General features: G+C 46.5%; 2 protein-coding genes across 2 annotated transcripts in view; one reads left to right on the top strand and one right to left on the bottom strand.

The window, feature by feature from the left end:
- Positions 1 to 13,660, top strand: part of kidins220a (kinase D-interacting substrate 220a) — a 42,259-nt gene extending 28,599 nt beyond the window's left edge. Inside the window, 11 exon segments of the mRNA XM_079174962.1 lie at positions 2,319 to 2,421; positions 2,423 to 2,452; positions 2,454 to 2,499; positions 4,556 to 4,758; positions 5,265 to 5,378; positions 6,107 to 6,166; positions 9,259 to 9,375; positions 9,555 to 9,653; positions 10,501 to 10,719; positions 11,491 to 11,712; positions 12,093 to 13,660. Of these exon segments, the coding sequence (XP_079031088.1) occupies positions 2,319 to 2,421; positions 2,423 to 2,452; positions 2,454 to 2,499; positions 4,556 to 4,758; positions 5,265 to 5,378; positions 6,107 to 6,166; positions 9,259 to 9,375; positions 9,555 to 9,653; positions 10,501 to 10,719; positions 11,491 to 11,712; positions 12,093 to 13,013 (2,134 nt within the window). The 3' untranslated portion in view covers positions 13,014 to 13,660.
- Positions 13,661 to 15,111: 1,451 nt separating this feature from the next.
- Positions 15,112 to 17,421, bottom strand: id2a (inhibitor of DNA binding 2a). The gene is made up of 3 exons (XM_079174303.1): positions 16,988 to 17,421; positions 16,614 to 16,674; positions 15,112 to 15,757 (listed from the first exon to the last, which is right to left on the bottom strand). The coding sequence occupies exons 1-2, from the start codon at positions 17,339 to 17,341 to the stop codon at positions 16,618 to 16,620; spliced, it is 411 nt and encodes a 136-aa protein (XP_079030429.1). The 5' UTR covers positions 17,342 to 17,421; the 3' UTR covers positions 15,112 to 15,757; positions 16,614 to 16,617.
- Between the last annotated feature and the right edge of the window lie 2,065 nt (positions 17,422 to 19,486).

Raw genomic sequence — 19,486 nt, 5'->3', positions numbered from 1 at the left:
GTGTGTGTGTCACTGGCTCCTGTTGGTCTGTGTCTGCAGACCCACAAATAAACAACAGTAAGCCAGCTGGAAATGGGGAAAAGCAAGGGCTTCTCTGTCTGTATACGGGTTAATACAGTTCATGGGAAAAGGAACCAAACACCCACTTATACTGTACACATGTGTCTGCACATGCGCTCAAACACACACACACACTCCACCCTTCATCTGGGCCTTTGAATTTCCCCATCTCCACTGCCCAGGTGTTTGCGGTAGACGCTTTACGTGGGTGTGTGTGTGTGCGTGTGTGTGCAGGTAACATCTGTGCATCCCACTCATCCTCCCCAGCAGAGGTCACGGGAGCGGGGGTTCATCTGTGTGCCAACATGGAGCTTCGTTGACCTTTTGGGTCTTGGTAAAGGTTCTAATGAAAGACAGACTGAGAGGGCTTTGTCCACTGGAGCTCAGCTGTGTGCCTCTGTGCCGTCCCTGCTCACAGTCTATTCTCTCTCCTTTCAGTCCAAGTGGGTCTGGACTGGCAGTGGGGTTGGGACAGTTGGGGTTGGAGTGACCCACCTGGGCTGGTCTGCTAAATATAGAGTTAGTGCCAATAATTTAGATTGCCCTTGTGACACTCTGTAGTACACATTTGAGTCTGTGAGGGGCCATTTACATGTTGCCGGTCTTCCATCCCTGTATTTTTTTTGCCAAACTTCTATATTTTGGTTCGAGACATCCTGTCACCACAAGGTCACAGGTTCGAGCCCGTGCAACAGCAGATGTGTCCGTCACCGGCCATCTGTCCTGTCACAATGCCCTTGAACAGAGGACTGGACCCCGGCCTCTTCGCTCACTGTAAGCAGTCTGGGTATGAGTATCGGCGAAAAGCCTCACATTGAAATGATGTAAATCATAACTTGCATGCAGTGTGGTTTTTGTCCGACCATCACTATGTATGAGAGACTCACTGGGCAGACGGTGAGCATTTACTGCCAGTTTGTTAACCGGATTAGTTTATCTGATTGTTTGGATTATTAGCTAACAGTGTGCCACGTCGAACCCCTTTGCCAGATGCTGACCTCACGCTGACTTAGCTAGCGTCCAGCAGCGATGGTTCTAATCATCCAATCAAGTCACAGAAAGGCCCGCCTGTGCTCACTCCCGAAAGACAGATCAGGCCCAACTCATCAGGCTGTGTGCTCTGCAGAGCACGCACCAGTGTGCAGACTCTTGGGAAAGGTGAAGAAAAGTATCCACTGAGAGAATGATGAAGGGCTCCGATGAGGAATGGAGGCAGAGATGAGAAAGATGTCCGCTCCCTGCTGGAGTCTCCCTATTCATCTGATAAGAGCGGCACATTCTGCTGATGAATGGTCCGTGTCACAGGCCACTCCGACTTCCATATTTTCATGTCTGAATGATGGGATTAACGAGATGTAACGATTGCTCCGGGTTGTTGGTGTTTGGGTTTGTTGTTACACTGTCCTTGATTAAACTGATATCTGTGTTTAACCTTGTGCAGCTGAAATTGAATTCCCCACTTCAACACTCGAGTATTCATGTTGAGTATTCCTCATTTCAGAGATGCCGTTGTCCCGTCTAAACTACTGGTTCAAGCTGTAGATTATATTGTGCGGCGCCAGAGTTTGTGCAGTCTTGTAACGAATTTTAAATAAATAGTTTCGATGTCTGACAATTCTTGATGTGATACAATGTTGTTGCTTTCTGCAGCATAGACAGGAAACACTATATCACACAGTAATGGAAACAATCTCCAAACATGGTGTTTACTTGAGGTCTGCGATAACGAACATCATGTAGCAGCGCATCATGAGGCGCTTCCGTCTGCCGCTTGCTAAATTACCCTGATTGTCATCTTCTCAGGTTTTCTCCTCTGCAGAGAAAAGATAACATCCCTCTCTCTATCTGTCCTCAAACATCCCCCCCTTTCACTATCTCGCCTTCTCTAAATCCAGTTATCTCTCCGCTCTCATGATGATGATGACCGTTGCATATCTCTTCCATCTTGACAGTACGGCTTGCTAGTTCCTCTTTTCTTTTTTCGTCACAATGTCGAGCCTTTGAGCTAGCAGTCAGAAGTTAGTGTAAACTGACACGTTGACACATTTGTGTCATCTGCCACTAATACCTCCCGAGTTATTGTCGTATATTTTATGAGCATTTGGACTAAAGACTTGCAGTATTTAGTCATATAGTAACTTCTTTTCTTTCATTATCGCCAAATAAAAGTTCTAACCCTAACCTTGGAGAGAGCAAAGCATCATCACATAATCACCTGCTAAATTAGAATCTTTCTCCTTTTCTTTTTTCCTCTGAAGGATCTCCAAGAACATCCCGACCACGAAGGACGTGGAGCCACTGCTGGAGATTGATGGAGACGTCCGCAGCTTCGAGGTCTTCCTGTCCTCCAGGACGCCCGTTTCTCGCTGCTAGAGATGTTGAGATGTTCCTGCCCCTGCACCGTCAACCTGGACCCCAAACTCAGGGAGATCATAGCAGGTTTATACACACTCAGTATTTGTACAGATACGGGGGACAAATATAAGGAATTGAACCTGAGACATTATGGTTAAGAAGCATGCGCAGTAACCTTTTTAGGCTACCAAGGCGCAAAATGAGATGTGGTGACTGCGAGAAAAACAGCAAGAATTAGCAAGGTTTATTGTGTGTGAGGGTGTGTGTGTGTGTGTGTGTGAGAGAGAGAGAAAAAGAGGTTTATCGTACGGTTTTGTCTTAAGTACATAAAAAGGCTTGAGTGTACAATAGCTTGGAGAAACAGAACTGTCCTCTCTGTGATGTGTGGAGTTCAGTGCCAGCTCATTTGGCAGTGACATTACTCATAACATTGCAGCGGGGTCTGCTCTAACATCACCCACTGCAGGGGCTCTCAGAAAACCCTCAGCTCGCTTCTCATTTCCAAACAATCAAATGTCGAGCAGATTTCCACCACAGCACTGCACGTGTGTCCGTTCTGGGAGAGGGATCCGTCTTCAGTGGCTCTTCCTGAGGTTTCGTCCATTTTTTTCCCCCCTTTCTTAAAGGTGTTATTGTTTGGGGAGTTTTCCTTATCTGAAGCGAGGGTCAAAGATGACAGAGGGTGTCATATGCTGCACAGATTGTACAGCCCCCTGAGGCAAATTTATAATATGCGATATTGGGCTATATAAATACAATTGACTTGGTCCGACACCGTGGGATCAGGACAAAATGTTCACTCGCTGTCACCAATCTGCCTCCACAGCTGCACCGAATTTCACAGTTTTGCAGTAATAGTGACGTAACGCAGTGCATCGGTATGAAACTGTAAGCCGGAGCGGCACTGTACTTTCGACCACCGTGCGTCAGCGTCCATTCAGCCTGGACAGGAGTGTCGATGACGCCGAGTGTGAAGCTGCAGCATCATAGTGTTATGAGACCACAGACGACACTCACACACACAAAGTCTGTTCCATTGAGTCATGGAGAGCACAGCTGACCAAGCTCTACAACCAGACGTCCTAAAAGTGTGTGGGTGTTTATATGTATCCACAGAAACATGTGTTTATTTGTGTGTGTGTGTGTGTGTGTGTGTGTGTGTGTGTGTGTGTGTGCGTGTTTTCACCTCTACACGTGTCCCCATGGAGCGGAAGGTGACCGGTGCTCCTGCCCAGTCGTCCTGCTCCCTCCGTGCCCGGTGTCCTGTGGCCAGCCAGTGGGCAGTGCTGTCAGTGATACCCGCCCATGAGCCTGACTCACATCATAAGGCCCCCATTGTGTTCGCAGGCTGGATTGGGTCTCACTCAGCGTGTCATTCAGCAGCCACTTGTATAACCAGGAGACATTCTGGTGCCTGCTTCTGTTTCTGGTTCTTACTTTCATGCCAGCCACACAGAGACACTCTGTTCTGTCTCCAGGCTTATTTAACTTTAATTTGGGAGTTTTTTTTTTTTTTTTCTTCTTACCAAAGCTCCCTCCTCGGTGCCTACTCCGCTCATTTCGGAGTCAAATTGATTTATGGGAAAACAATTGTGGAAAAGTACTGATGCGATAGTGCCCGTGGGTTCAAAAATGGTCTGCTTGGTTTGTTTACATGGGTGAATTTATTTGTCAGGAAGCAGCAAAGTCGTCACGATGGCGGCATATCGTTTGGAAAAGACTAGAATATCAGCGCGCATGCTGGTTTAGGAAGAAACGGGAGTAAAAGCAATCAACGTGAGAATGGAATTCGCAGTTGAAGATTGTCGTAATCGTAACATCTGTGCTCGTTTCCTCTCCAGCGTTTAGCTGTTTGATTGTCTTCTAGAACATGTTCAGGAACATCGGTCTTCTTGTATTCCCTACAGCGCTTCAAGAATCAATTGTTTGATACATTTATTTTCTCTGTGGATTCACAACTGGCTAAACTCTCTTGAGATGATGAAACTAAATTATTGATGCATGGGTGGATCTGAAGAGTCTTTATAGTCCTAGCCAAGATATGATCATCAGCCTCACAGACAAACACTTCCTTTTCTCCCCCCCCCCCCCCCCCTTCTCTCTTGTTCTTTTTCTTCCTCCGGCTCTGTCCTCCTCTTAGATGTGCGAGCGGCCAGGGAGCAGATGCACGTGACCTATCCCACGCTGCCCCTGCAAGAGGCAGTGCCCCGTCCCCAGTCGGGCTATGGCCAGCCCTCTGCCGGCTGCTCCCCAGCGGGCTCCTTCACCGGATCTCTGCCTCCTCAGCCTCACAGTGCCTACTTCAGTGGGATGACTGGCCCTCAGCACCCCTTTTACAACCGGGTGAGACGGGAAAGGGACTTATGTGTAGATCAGTCCTCTAGTCCTCTACCGACTACTTGGAGCCCATCAGGTTGTGTGTCCGTGTTATTGTAGAAAAGCCCAAGTGGAAAAAAATGATCTTGATAATCTAAAAAATAAACAAAGTGAATCAAATTGGAAAGGCTGGCCACATGATAGCGACAGAAGTGATACCCAGTGATCCGCAAAACCACACTGTTCTTAAATAGGCCCTTACTGAATTTAAATGCTGAGTAAACTGCACGTTATCGTAACGTAGCATTGCATTTTCCCACTTGGCAGTTACACCTGAATAACCTGTAAAGTAAACAGTCTTTGAGTGTACCATATGACCATGTTTTTAAATAACCTGCACCTCATTTACGGAGGAAAGGTGAGCAAGTTAGTCTTTTCCCCGCTGCAATTTACTTTGTGTGTGCCTGACCTCCTTCATATGATTTTCATTTTATTTTGACCTCCTCTCCTCATTCCTTCCTTTGCCCTCATAGCCTTATTTCCCCCATCATCCGTATCACCTGCCACGGCCTTTCTCCCACCATGTCCCCTCATCCTCGCGCCCCTCCATTAAACCCGGTCAACCTAAGGACGGCACCAACGGACTAGTAAGTAAAGAAGTATAAGAGCCATCTGACGTGTGCCATCATCTCACACTAGATGATTACAGCCTCAGATAAACAAACTAGTAGTAGTAGTAGTATTTGCATTATGCAACTAAATCGTTTCTGAGATTGTGATTGAAGTGATTGGTCCGGCTCTCATGGCTCTCTGTTTCCTGTTTGAAGAAAGGGTATGGTGCTATTATGTCACCCAATAATGTTGCTATGCTATTTTATAACACACTTTGTTTAATATGCACTCAGGCCCATTCTGTCTACCTGCAGCATCACTTTCTGACCTCCTTTTTTTTACACTTCCTCTCCTCTCAAGTACCTCTTTCCTCGTCTCCCTTTCCTCAGTGTGATGTAATTTGTTTTACCTCCGGATGATTTCAATATCAGCCTGTTTTCCTTGCCACTGGGCCAAACCACTATCCAAGGGTCTCATTTATAAAGCAGCTCAAAGGATCCATGCTAAATGTTTGGGTACGTACAAATGTACGTATATACCTGTCAGTGCGCGGTTTCCTTTCATAAATCCCCCTCTCGAGTTTGTCCTTATAGATCACAGCTTCTGAGCGGGTGGTGGCGTACGCCTCTTTCAAGCCCCGTTCAGTTTGTGAACCTGCAGTAAAGCTGTGAAAGCCTATTCTATAAATGAAGTGGCGATGAACTCGACGTCCACTAGCTGTTCTCTGTACACAATCCTTGTCTCCATTCTGTGTCCATGTCAGGATGTTATTGCAGAGGATGCCAGAGAAGGCCTCCCCTCCTGTCCCTCTGAACCTACCATGGTAACATGTAGTTAACAGTTGTGGAGCTCTGCGGATATGCAAATAATGCAACCCGTCCTTCATTATCTGCATGTTTGCAGATAATGACATTTGTCGTTTCTTGTGTTGAATGCATAACACGCACGCCTATATGTTACACGGACTACTTATTCTGTGGCTTACAAAAGCCGAGAGAACAAATATAGACCGTCGCACTCGCCGCAGCATGCTTACATTGAATACTGCAGAGGTGCAACAATGACCGCCCGATTCTGTCACAAGCTTCAGCACATGTGTGTATATAAATATATATATATATATATATATGCTAGATGAAGTTCACTCTGATGTCGGCACTGTAGCTGTTCACATTCTCTCATAAATGGACTTAAAAGTGTTGGTAACCCACTTGAGGAAAGCATGGAGTTGCAAGAACTGAATCTCAGACATTTTAAGAGCGAGCAGCCACTATTAGAACAATTTGATGATAACACCACTCAGGAGATTTCTGCTCCACAAAGCCACTTATCAGGGCGCTGCCAGCAAGCGTTTAAAGGAGCTGTTTGAAAGATTTAAATATAGATTACTATGTAAAGTCCCCTCCATTCTCCGTCTGTATTCTTGTGTCTTTTACATTTCTTGCTTCAATCTTCGTCTTCAAACCTTCATCCCTGTCTTAAATTTGACACTATTTTTGGTTCCTCATATCTTCCCTTATGCTTTTGTTTCCTTTCCTCCTTCGTATGAATTTCCTCATTTTCATCCCATGTATATGAGCCCATCTTATCCCTTTTTTTTGGTTCACACTTGATCTCTTTGTGTGGTGTTCACATGTGCCTGTATTTCTGCAAATCTGTGAATGTGGACGTGCGCGCACACTCTCACTTTTATGCGTGTCTTTGGATACAGCCCAGTGTAATTGCTTAGCTGATATAAGTGTGAGTATGGATTCCTCGGGCTGCCGGGATTATCATCAGAGCAACTGTTTGGGGCTGGCAACACACACGCACACACACGCACACACACACACACTGACAATGAGCCCAGTGCTGGTAGAGCTTATCTCCTTACCAAGACGCTTCCTCCCTCACAGAGCTCTGTTTCCTCTTCCCCATCCTTCTGCCCAGCCCTGAGCTCAGCCCAGCTGTAATTACAGTCTTATCACACACACACACTGAGAGGGTTCACACCAAGACACGCAGACACACCCGCAGACATATATACGCCTTCGCTCACGTTCTTAGAACACGCGCTTGCAGTCTGAATCGAGGAGTCTTTATTCGAGGCCTTCCCTGAATTGAAACTTCTGCTTTTTTCTGCGCAGAGTAAGAGATGTCTCATTTTCTTTCTGGGTCTTTTTCTCTCTGTCTCGGTCTCGTCCGCAATCCTTTCTGTCTGCAAAGATTATGACTGCAAAGCCTGCTGACTCCGGCGAAAAAACAAAATCTGCTTGTGTAATAATTCTACTTCCAATAGCCTCATCTTTTCCAGTCTGACATGCTGCTACTGTAAAGGAGCCGTTTCCTCTCCCGCTGCGAAACAGAGAGACGTCTGCTCTGTTGTTTCTGTCTCTCCTGCCCCCCCGATGATGAGTTCAACATGTGTGCTCGTCTGTCTGTCTATTCTTAATTTCTGCCTCTGCATCCCTCCGCTCTCCCTTTTTCACAGGTACAGTCCCGGCTTCATAATGGTATAAATCTCTGTGCATATTTGTGTCTGACTATTTGTCCGTCTGCTTCTTTGTGTCTCCTTATCAAGCATTTAAAGTCGCTGCCTTACAAATTAAAGCAGGTACACTTCCGGTTTCATGGCTACTTTTCATCTCATCATCCAACTCCTTTTCTCCGTCATCCGTGTATCTCCACCTCATTCCTAACACACTGGTTCGGTACTACCAAGCATGCTGTATAGACTCATCCATTGGAAGTAAAAGCAAAACACAACTTCACGTCTTGTGGTAGTTCAGTAGATTCACTAACATAGTGTCATTCTAGAGTAAATCCTCAACCGTGTGGACATGAACAGTAGCGAAACTCCCCGAGTGCCAGTTTTCATCCTCTTGCCCACCAATACAGAAAGTTGGCACCTACTAGTGTGTACTGTATGGTGTGAGCTGCTTGTTTTTTTTTGTCCACCAACTACTCTCAGTCCGACTAAGCTCTGCTCCTCTCTCCCTCGAAACCAGAAACAAAGCCAGGGGGCTTAGTCTGAAGCCATGTCCTAATGGTGTTAATAGCCGAGAGAGAGAGAGAGAGCAGAGATGAGGGAGGGAGGGAGGGAGTAGGAGGAAGAGATGGTGGAGAGAGAGAAGGAGGCCTGTGCAGGAGGCTGAGAGGGAAGGAATGTGAGAGGAAGGAAGGAAGGAAGGGAGGGAAGGAAGGAACAAGAGTGAGGGTTCAAGACAAGCAGAACCAGAGGGAGAGGGGCGAGCGAAGAAAGGGAGGGAGGGAGGGAGGGAGGGGGGGGGGGGGGGGGGGGGATGAGGTTTTAGTTTTTGTGCCAGCGGGTGGCATGTTGGCTCTCTGTGAGGCCTTCGACAACATCAACAGGCCACCGGTATTAGTCACATAAAGCCTCGGAGCTGCTTGGCGGCAGCCGACTTCGGCGCGGCGCGGCAGCAACCCACAGACTTACAGACTCCATCCCTTAAGTGTTGTGCACACGCTTTATGTGCTTCTATATACTCCGAGAAAAAGAACAAGAGCAGGTAACCGTGTATTTGGATAGGTTGGCAGCTTTGTTTACTTTTACACTTACACTGTGTGACTGATGGAGAGAATTACTGTGTGGGATTGCGGATTTGCACCTCTGTGTGCCTCACAGTAACAGGCCTGCACGTCTGTTTGCCAGGAATTGTTGCTCGTTTTGCCCTTATCAATGTGTTAGGAGTGATGAGTTGGTCTAACAGAGTGTTTGAGTTTGCCCTGGTAACCTTAACTCACAACAACATTCTGAATAAGTTGTTTATATTCTGATTGTGTGTGTGTGTGTGTGTGTGTGTGTGTGTGTGTGTGTGTGTGTGTGTGTGTGTGTGTGTGTGTGTGTGTGTGTGTGTGTGTGTGTGTGTGTGTGTGTGTGTGTGTGTGTGTGTGTGTGTGTGTGTGTGTGTGTAGGTCTCTCCTGCGGCCCTGCTTAGCTCTCTGAACACAGATGCAGTGTGTGAGCGCCTCAGACAGCTAGATGGAATCGACCCCAGCATGCTGCCTCAGTACACATCCATCATCAAGAAGGTGCGTCTGTCAATAACATACAAAATCGGATCCGTGTTCGGATACTTCCTCAGATAATTACTGCATGTTTTCTGGTTGTGTCGTTTTTTTTTTTTGCGACGTGCAGTTCCTTCTGCCATGCCTCCTTATGATGCAACTTCTGTGGACAAACCAGTCTGTCCCTTCCCTGTCCATTGCAGGCTAATATAAATGGTAGAGTGCTGTTTCAGTGCAACCTGGATGAGCTGAAGAAAGAGATGGAGATGAACTTCGGCGACTGGCAGCTCTTCAGGGGAACGGTGAGACTACATTTCTCTTGTGTGGTGTCTTTACTTGCCTCAGAGCCTGGTTCAATATTCTTGCTATTGGCGTCTATTTAATAAATATATATTGGGTGTTTGTTGTTTCATATCAAGTATATAAGTAAGTGATATAGAAAGCATCAGTCCACCAACAACAATAACTTAACTCCTCTAGGGTAAAGGCCTGAAATAGATTTACAATTGCATACATTCTGCTCACTCTGTGATACTCTGCAGACGCTCAGCCCTGCCAGAGCCTCTCCCGTTGATACATGTCAGCTCTTGTTTAGTCCAAAAAGAAGCAAGACAACATCTCATAATACGACGTCTTGTGCTGCGCTAAGATATTGGGATGGAAATTTCATAATCCGCATTACGAGAAGGGCGCTATTCAGTCAGCCAGGAGTCCAGTCGGCTGAGCCGGGGGCTGAAATCACTTACACATGTAGCCGGGTTCACTTCATCAGATGTCCGTCTGTGCTCCTAATACCAAACCAGAGCCCTGGATTGGTCGTGTTTTACCGGAGATCCAATGCCGAGCTCGTGTAGGAGCAGCTGGAAAGTGCTGTGGCCTTACAGCTCCGTACTCTATCCAGTGTTGTGTTGCCAGGTCGCAGCCAGCACAGACATCTGGTTCAAGATGGCTGACTGATATCTGGATGAAGGGAGGTTTTTGTCGGGAGAGGAGGGGGACAGCTAAATATCGCTACATGGGCAACAGCGCACTCTCACAAGCACGTGTGAACCAAGCATGTTTCGTATGTCACATGTTGACTCATGTGTCCTGTAACAAAAGTCAAACGACGCGTCGACCTGAAACAGTAAGTTGCAATCTCTTTCCCAGGTGATGGAACTACGTCACACTGAAACCCAGGCTCCGCTTCAAGAGGAGTCCCGAGCTGCTAGCGAGCAGGACAGCAGCTCGCACCACAGGGAGCCCAGCAGACGCTCGGGGGGGGCCCAGCATGAAGCGGCAGCCTTCAGCCTGAATCTGAGCTTTGAGGAGCTCAGCGGAGCGGGGCTGGAGGAACCTCCGAGACACAGCAACAACTCGCACTGGCCGGTCAGTCCTCCTGTCAGGAGCTAAGTGTAAATGTAACACAACAGCAGATCGGATCAGACGGACGTGAACCGTGCGTCTGCCTGTGTGTGTGTGTGTGCACACTATACCAGCCCATACAAACATGCAAAGACATAAAGGGCCTTAACATTGCTGGGGTAAGCATACGTGTGAGCGTGCAACACAAATGGGGTCGCATGAGCACACACTCCAAACCGCCACATGGCCACAAGTCATCAAGCATCAAGCCAGTGTGTTGGTGGCCTCACTGGTTTCACATTAGTGTGGTTGTGAGTGAGAAAAGAGCTCGGCTTTTGAACACGGCTGAATTAAAAATACACACTGCAGCGCACCAAAAGGTGTCAAGGGGCCCCCTGTTTTTTTATTTTTGATCTTCCCTGTTCGCAAACACTCACACATAGACAGCTGTCTCTGCTGCTATTTTATGATCTCACTTTGTGATCTTTTTCAAATTCACATCACCCAAAACTGAAAACGCACCACAGCTTTCATTGCCACTCCGTGTGCGACCTTTGCCAATGACTTTTTCACTGTGTCTCATTCTCATGTTCTGAATATGTTCTATAATGTAATTATAGAATCTTTACGTGCCGTATTTCTCTATTTATGATATTCGGGTGTAGATTCAGGTTATGAGCCCACAACCATACAGCAGTCTCACTCTTCAGTTACTTTTAACGTGAATATATATTCCCCAACAAACTCACGTGGATGTTTGCACACCAGTCCCAACTTTTTTTCTCGTCTTGTCAGGTGGCAAATCTCCGCACCTCGAGCATGTCCAGCCTCAACTCTCAGGAATCCTCAAATGACATCTGCAAGCTGACGGACAAGCAGCAGGCTGAGTACCACGATGCCTACAGGGAGTACATCGGTCAGATGGCGCAGGTGGAGATGTCCGGCGTTGGGGGAGAGAGGCCCGTGCAGCCCCACCCTGGACAATTCCTCCAGGCTGCCAGCTCAGAGGACAAAGGGGTGGGTGGACAGTCACAAGTACACTGTTGAGTTCTTGCCACTGCATCATCGACGGCATAAATTGAGTAGAAGCTCCCACGGTCTGATTACAGTGTGGTGACTATTGTCAGTAACTCCTGTCGACATAGTTTCTGAGCCTGTATGTTGTGTTTTTAAATGTTGTTTTCCTCTGGCCTGTGCAACAGCAAATGTCTTACTCTGAGCTAGGAAGAGGAGAGATCTCTGCTTCTTCCATTTCTACATTTTTTGCTCATAGTCTTTGTTTCTCTTGGCACTGAAGGGAGGGACAGGAATCCCCTCTTCAGAGGCCTCTTGGCCAATAGCACAAGATCCTATACATATTCATGTTCTTGTCATTGAATCCTCTTCCCTCTCCTCAGGCCAAGGAAGGAGCTGACCAAGACAGCCGCAAATCCTTCACCAAGAGAGGCTCCAAGACGAGTGATGCCACGGACTTCCCCTCAGGGACCGATGCCCAGCCTCTAGACCCCATCAGTGAAGAGGATGAGAAGCTGGACCGCAGTACATTGTCCAGGATTCCGGGCTCCAGGAAGAAGGTAGGCGGGTCATTGTACCACAAGCTGCCCAGCGATGAAGACTCCGGCCCAGAAGAGGCCGACAACACCACACCTCTCCTCCACAAAGAGGGTAGAGCTGGTGCTCTGTCCTCCCACAGCGGCTCCCAGCCCACTGGGCTCCTGACCAAGCCTAGCTTCATCGCCGATATCCTCCAGGATAAGAAGGACTCGTCTGACTCAGGGATGCGCTCCAGTGGCAGCTCCTCAGACCGCTCTCTGGAGGAGGCTGAAGAAGACACTGACGGAGAGAGAGGAGCACTGAAGCCCAGCCTGATTGAACTGGAGCTGGAGGATCTGGTGAAGAAGAGGGGCCTCCTCCCCAGCAGCCTGAGCGGCCTGCAGGACACGGCGGTGGCCCGCATGTCCATCTGCTCCGAGGCGCCGTCCGAGGCCAGCATGATGGCCAGCAGCCCAGATGAGGGGTGGCCGTCTAGCGGGGTCAGCAACCTCAACTGCACCACCAGCATCAGCACCCTTAATAACAACGCAAACAGCCCCGACGACACCAACATCACCAACAACAGCCATCAGCAGCCGGTTAACATCACAGGCACGGATTCCACCACCACCTCCTCCTCCTCCTCCTCCAGCCTCAACCTCTCGCCAGCTGTCATCATCACCCCCGGCAGCAGCAGCAGCACTGCCAACACCACAACCGCAGCCATCCACAACCAGAACCTGCGCACCATCAGCCTAGGAGACGAGACGGAGAGCGTCCTCTGAGGAGCTGGTCGTTAGTATGAAAAGGGCCACATAGACTGTTGTTCTTGATGTTGTTACACTGTTAGTGTTGTGACGTGTTCCAAAGAATTAGAGTAGATATGTGTTCTACTGTTAGAAAGGAAATGTGTAATCTAGCGCAATCTGAAGCTTTACTTTAATCACCTTTTATTTAAAAAATTACAAATCTAAAGACACATTTTTAACTACAATTGACTACAAAGTTAATGATACCAAAAATACTTCTATCAGGTCAGATTAGGATTGCTTTAAGTGTCCCATGCGTTTGGATGATTTAAGTGTGATTTCTTGTGTGAATATGGTGCTGTTGTGGAAATAATCTAGTCTAGTAGTCTAGTGAGGAAATGTTACATGTTGTGGACGTTATATGTTACAAAAAAAATGTGTTTCTAAGGAAATGTAGTCACTACTAAAGAAAGCTGTGTTACTGGGGGGGCTTTTGTCTCCGACGTGTTTGGTGCGGTGCTGTGTTTGGTGGTTAGAATATCTCGAATAGATGGCCGTGTAGACAGTGGTGCAGTGTCTATGATAGAATAAGTGTGTGCACTAGTCTCCAAAGTGGCGATGTCTTTTCCATAGTTCCTTGTGAAAAGGCGTTCACTTCAATAAACGTTTTGCTATGTGGACCCTTGAAATGAGTCATGTTTTCTCTTCTGTTCTTTATGCAGGAAAACCAGCTGTTTGTCGATGAGGAGCCTCAGTGGACTTGGATTAGGCTTCTGAAAATACCAGAATATTTAAACTAAGTCTTCTCTACACCAATTTAACATTTTACCTAATGCAGTTCAGAAGAACAGAGACATGCAGGAGGGCGTCACTGGCTGCGCTTCTATTCGCCGATAGATGGCGCACTGTCCATACAAACGTGCTGCAGGCTGGTGTCACGGACACACTGCCCGTCAGTCTTCAAAACTACTGACGGCAAATAATGCATTTCAGTGGCTCAACGTGGGGTGCGTGGACCTGCATGAGTTCCCTGAGGAGGGTTTTTTTTTTGTAGTTAAACAGAAGTTTATATATTGGATGATAATTGGATTCAAAGCGTTTTATCATGTAAATAGTTGAGTTTTCCTAAAGCTTACTCGTAATCAAGAGAGATCCCATAAAGTCCTCCCTGGGGTACAATCATCAAATAGCTTGGCGGCTCTGTGGTGTGAAAACATGTGAGAAGCCCTGCTGGATTTCAGGAAGGAGATGATTGACAGTTGGGCTTTCACTACAGGGCTGTATTAGCCTGTCTTGCCACAAGTCATCTACAGTGCGCACTGGCCAACACCACCTCGGGACATTGAAGAGCTTTTAATTGGTCACCCCACTGAATATTTGTTAGAAGCAAATTTATCCAAGCAGTGCTTCCCACCATCGCGTGGTCCACTGTGTTCATAGCAGACTACCTGGGCATTTGGCACCGAAACCAGCAGCAACGTTAGCCGTCACTTTGGTTTCGTCTGGATAATATAAAGTCAAACGTTAGACACTAGCGCTATTTGTAATCCGAGAGGTATTTTAGGCAAACTTATATAACGGAATGCAGCACAGGCCAATCCAAATCAATGTTTAAACTACCTCTCTGATAAGTTAAGCATTACTTTTGGAATCCGTAACGCATCAGCGGCCCAGTTTCACCCCCAAGTTAAATTTCCATAATTTTCCAGTTTTGTTTTAAGACAGCCTAAAGCCCGGTGCTTTAATGGCTCAGCCTGTCACGCTGAATCATTTAATCCTATTTACTTTACATAGCATGTGAGAAAGTAAAAGTGCAGTCAGTGCGCCTTAAATAAGCTTTTATGCAACTGTGTGGCTCCAGGTTGCGTTTGCCTCGGGGAAGTGTTGACGCTGTGTTTTAGACTGTTATAGGTCACATACTGCAGGTCTGATAAGGACACTTTGTTGTGGGATCGGTTTTTGAAGTGCGTCAGATGTTAACTGTACATACAGCGCGGCCATGTCCTTATAGTTCTATAGAAAGTCAGCTGGGAAACAGATTTTACGCACTGGTTTGATGTCTTCTGAACCACCGATACCAACATTGAATTCTCACTCTCTTCCCCCCCCCAAATGAAAGATGTTCAAGTTGCGTTTTTGATTTATTTTGTATAAAAAAGGTACAATTTACATTACTTTTATAAAAAGTTTCAGCATAATTAAGTACAACATTACACTTTTGCAGAAGTTTCAAATTCCTGCAACTATACAAGATAAACTCCGGAGAGGAGTCCACAAGGTTTCATTCTTTCATTTTTACTTTTTTGAACAACGTCCAGTCCTTCATGTGCCAACAATTCTGACAAGACAAGACAAAACTTTTTACAGTAACTAACCAAGTTGTCTTTTCTATTCACGTTCGCACCTCCGCAAAAAAAGCGAAGACTTCAACAAGGAGAAGGACAGGGCTGAGCGGGGGAATAATCCTTGCGACAATAATCTCGGTTTTCCTCCCACTGTCGGGAACATAGCGCGCCTTCCATTTCCAGAAAGGAACCACAAATTAAAAAAAAAAAAAAAAAAAAGTCTTAAGTTAAATAATAATGAAGTGTCCATACAGAAAACACATCACATTAGATTGTCCCATAATAAGCAAAAGTCTCTTGATTTCAGCGTCAGCAGAAAAAGAAAAAAAGTCCAGGCCTGGAGGACAGAGGTTGGAGGGGGGTGGGGTGGGGGGTGGGGGGCGGAAAGTCCTGCTCCCCAGGTCCTGTGTGTGTTTTTACGTCTTGACCAAACACCTGCAAAAGATTGAGAAAGAGAGGCGTGTTTAGAAAATGCAAACAGGGCAGAGATCCGGACAGACTGGCGCCAGGGAGGAAGCCGCAGTTTTTAACATTTAACCAAACACTCCCAATACTAAGCAAACGCTGCGCTCCAGATGTACACAGAGAGAGGGAGCGAGAAGGGGGGACGCACACACACACTTTTCGCACAACTTCAGCCTACAATCTGGGGAAGAATCAGCGTAATTGCCGCTCAGCTGGCGCCTACCCACTTCTTGTACCAATTATGTGCAGACATCGTAGTAGCAGTAATCCAAACAGCCATTATTTTCCTGTTGCAGATGCTCTTCATTATAGACACAAGAGGGTATAATACAACCCCGACGACTGCTACTTATATACAGTAACACAAGCAGCCTGGAGCGAATGTCTTCCATTTCATTCCAACAAACTCCAATGCAAAAATGTCTTAAGACACAGCAGATGAGTCACAGAATTATTCGATTACTCGGGCTCACCTTACTGAGAGTTTACAGTCCTAAAATGGGAGCCCCATGGTCTGATCTTTTTGTGTAAGATACAATATATATATATATACATAAATATAAAAATGTTAAAATTTGGATTCAAGTCAAGCCAACTGTCCGCCCCTTGTCATAACTGACGCCCCAGTGATGCAGCGCATTCTCATGCAAAACATATTGGGACCATTACAGCAACGTGAGACGTCAACCACATTAGCAGGGAACAAATGGATTGGTAAATGGTAATTCTAGCCCATTCTGCTCCAGCAGACTGGGAGACAGGCTGTAGCGGAGCCTTAAGAGCCCTGGACAGAATGCAGTAGCAGACACGAGGACAGCCTACTTACCGCTTTAACGATGCAGAGTCCGGCTGTCATCTGTCATCAGCTCTGATGGCAACTCCGGGGACTGAAAACAAACAAACAAACAGACCAAATGTTAATTCTTTACGCGGCATCCGATCGAAAGTGTCTGGCGTTGCACACACTACTATGTAGGTCGAAATCTCTTCCTCATCTCATTCTGTACAAAAGGAGGAAAAAAAAAAAAAAACATGCCATTTTCTTTTTCAACAAGCCATTTTGTGCGAGTTACGCATAGGCTACAAAGGCGCACTGGTTATGCGCACAAATAAAAATCCACTAGGCTATTTATCTTCCACAACACACCAGGCTATTGTTTCCCCAATTGGGATTCCTTGTTTAGTTACGGTGTAATTTACCTGTAATGACAGGATGCTGATATCTGTGTTGAGGGTGGTCAGAGGGGTCCTGGATGGAGCCTGCCCCGGCCGCGCAGGGTGATGCAGGCTGGTTAGTGCGACACTGGAGTCCAGCGCAATCTGCAGGTCCAGGATGTAGTCGATGACATGCTGCAGGATTTCCATCTTGCTGACGTTCTTGTTCTGGGGGATGCTGGGCACCAGCTCCTTCAGCTTGGAGTAGCAGTCGTTCATGTTGTACAGCAGGCTGAGCGGGTCATCCACCGGGGTCTTGCTCCGAGAGATTCCCAAGGAGTGCTCTGATATATTCGCGCTGTTTTTCCGGAAGGACCGCACGGGGCTTATTGCTTTCATTTTGTCAGTATTAAGTTAGGCGAGAGAGGGTCGCGTGTGTCGATAGCTTGCTTCTTTAAAGATCCTGTTTTTTGCCAGACGATCGGCGATCAGACTAGCGAGCCAAGCTGTCAGTGTGGTTTATATAGGCAGCAGGCAGGGCATGCGACGCAGGCGGGTCAAACGCTCTGATTGGTCGAGGAGGTTGTGTCACTCAACACCGTTTAGCTCTACTATTGGCCCTTCGCTCTTAAGTCCCTCCCCTTCTCGGCCGGGTTACCAGTGGCAACGCATTTTGGAGGCGGAACCCAGAGTGCGCTTCAGCAGCTCCGGTGGGCAATTTGGAAAATTAAGCCCTTACCTGTTTCTGATCAAGAAAATTAATGATTCGCATGGCTGTCAATTGCCTATGGACAAGGTGTGAGCACGCGCCAATACCTGCGCCTGCATGATTGAAATCTTGTAGTTTTATGATGAAGATCAAGCAGGAATATTTGGAAAATGATATTCCGATTCAGAATAAAAATTGCTTTGATACATGAACGACAGAGCACGAGTTTATGTCTGATGACTTAGTATTACAGACACTCGTTCTTCTACATTTAGTTGACATGTGCAGGGTTGGAGGTGTGGACCGGTGATGACAGGTACCAGGCGCGTGTGATGATTCTTAATTCACTTCAGCCCGGACCTGGTGTGAAGGCAAGTTTCTGAGACTGAATAACAAAGTGAGGGTGAAATGTTTGAGTGACAAACTGAAACAGCTTCCACCAGGAAACTAGTCAGACCAGCGATAAGAAAAATATTTTTGGGGGTATTTATGCACGAGAAAATACAGCTTCTAAAGATATAGCGTGTGCGGTAAAACTCAGGCAATATATATATATAGGATTTAGTAATTGGACGCACCATAATATTGACTATATTTTATTCACCGGGAGCAGCTTTAGATTTACAACAGTGAGGTGAATTAAGTGTAATCTGTCAACATGTTGATGTTGCGCACACTAGGTACCGATCAAGAATAAATACATTATCACACTATATTGCATTGTTGTTCAGAGTTCAGCCTTATAACAATAAACCAAATAATAATAATGTAAGGTTTTGCCTGTACTCTAAATGTCAGTTGGAGGTGTGTAGTTTTACGCAGCCCAGTAAACCTCCATGGTTTTTAAGTGGCTGAGCACATCTAAACGCATCAGTTATGGTCTCGTGCACTTCTGTGTTGATTGTCACCTGAGTATGTTGTGTGTCAAAGTTCATTTAGTCACGGCCTACAAAATGTGGCTTTCATATCTGAGCACGTGAAGAGGGGATTAACTACTATTGACACTTTAACGTTTTCTGAATGAGCCATTTGTTTGTAGGAATTACACGCTTCACTCTTCAGCTGGAGGTGGGGGGGCTGTTTGATGCCGCACTAACTAATTGTCCCCGGGGGCAGTTGTGGACTGCTGTGATGTGCTCGAATCTTGCATTGCATTTCCTTGATAAACAGAAATAAATCTATTTATTTTGAAAGAGGGGGAGCGGGGGGGGGACTGTTAAAACTCGGGATGCAGAGAGAATTAAGAGAGAAAAAAATGGTCATTTTGATGGTTTAGGTTTATTTTAATGTGTTTATTTTTGCAGAACAATTCATCTGAAAGACACAAACAAGGAAATCCTAAAAGCCAAAGTAATCCTAATGGACAAAAGGAGACGCAGTTTTGAGTGCACAGCCTGCAGAGGTTGGTAAAAGCTCACGCGAGCTATTCCTCCCTGGATTATTGTGAGCAGAGGAGGTGAAGTCAAAAAACAGTTGGCCGATACAATAATCTATAACATGATGATTGTTGCGTCTTCAGTCGCATGTTTTGCAATATTTTTCAAAATCCAGCAAAAACACCATCTGTGTGAGTGTTTTACGCGCGGGGCTCTGTTCACACGACAGCTTCTCCTTCAGCTGTCTGGCGATCCCGTTTCTTATTCATTTCTAATATAATCTGGAAACTCCTGCAGTCCGCGTCCACATCTGGTGCAATAGGATGTTTCCATTTTTCTCCACGTCTTCCTTTCGTTCCCACAGCTGAGTTCATTTCGCACGACGCCTTTGACTGATGCCTGACGACGGGCAAGGGTGATGAAGTCGCGCAGGAGCACGCCGGTGCAGAAGCCGAGCGA

Source organism: Pholis gunnellus (genome assembly GCF_910591455.1).
Source record: "Pholis gunnellus genome assembly, chromosome: 15".
NCBI lineage: Eukaryota > Metazoa > Chordata > Actinopteri > Perciformes > Pholidae > Pholis > Pholis gunnellus.
Note: the sequence above shows the minus strand (reverse complement) of the source record. Positions and strands in the feature narration are given on the sequence as shown.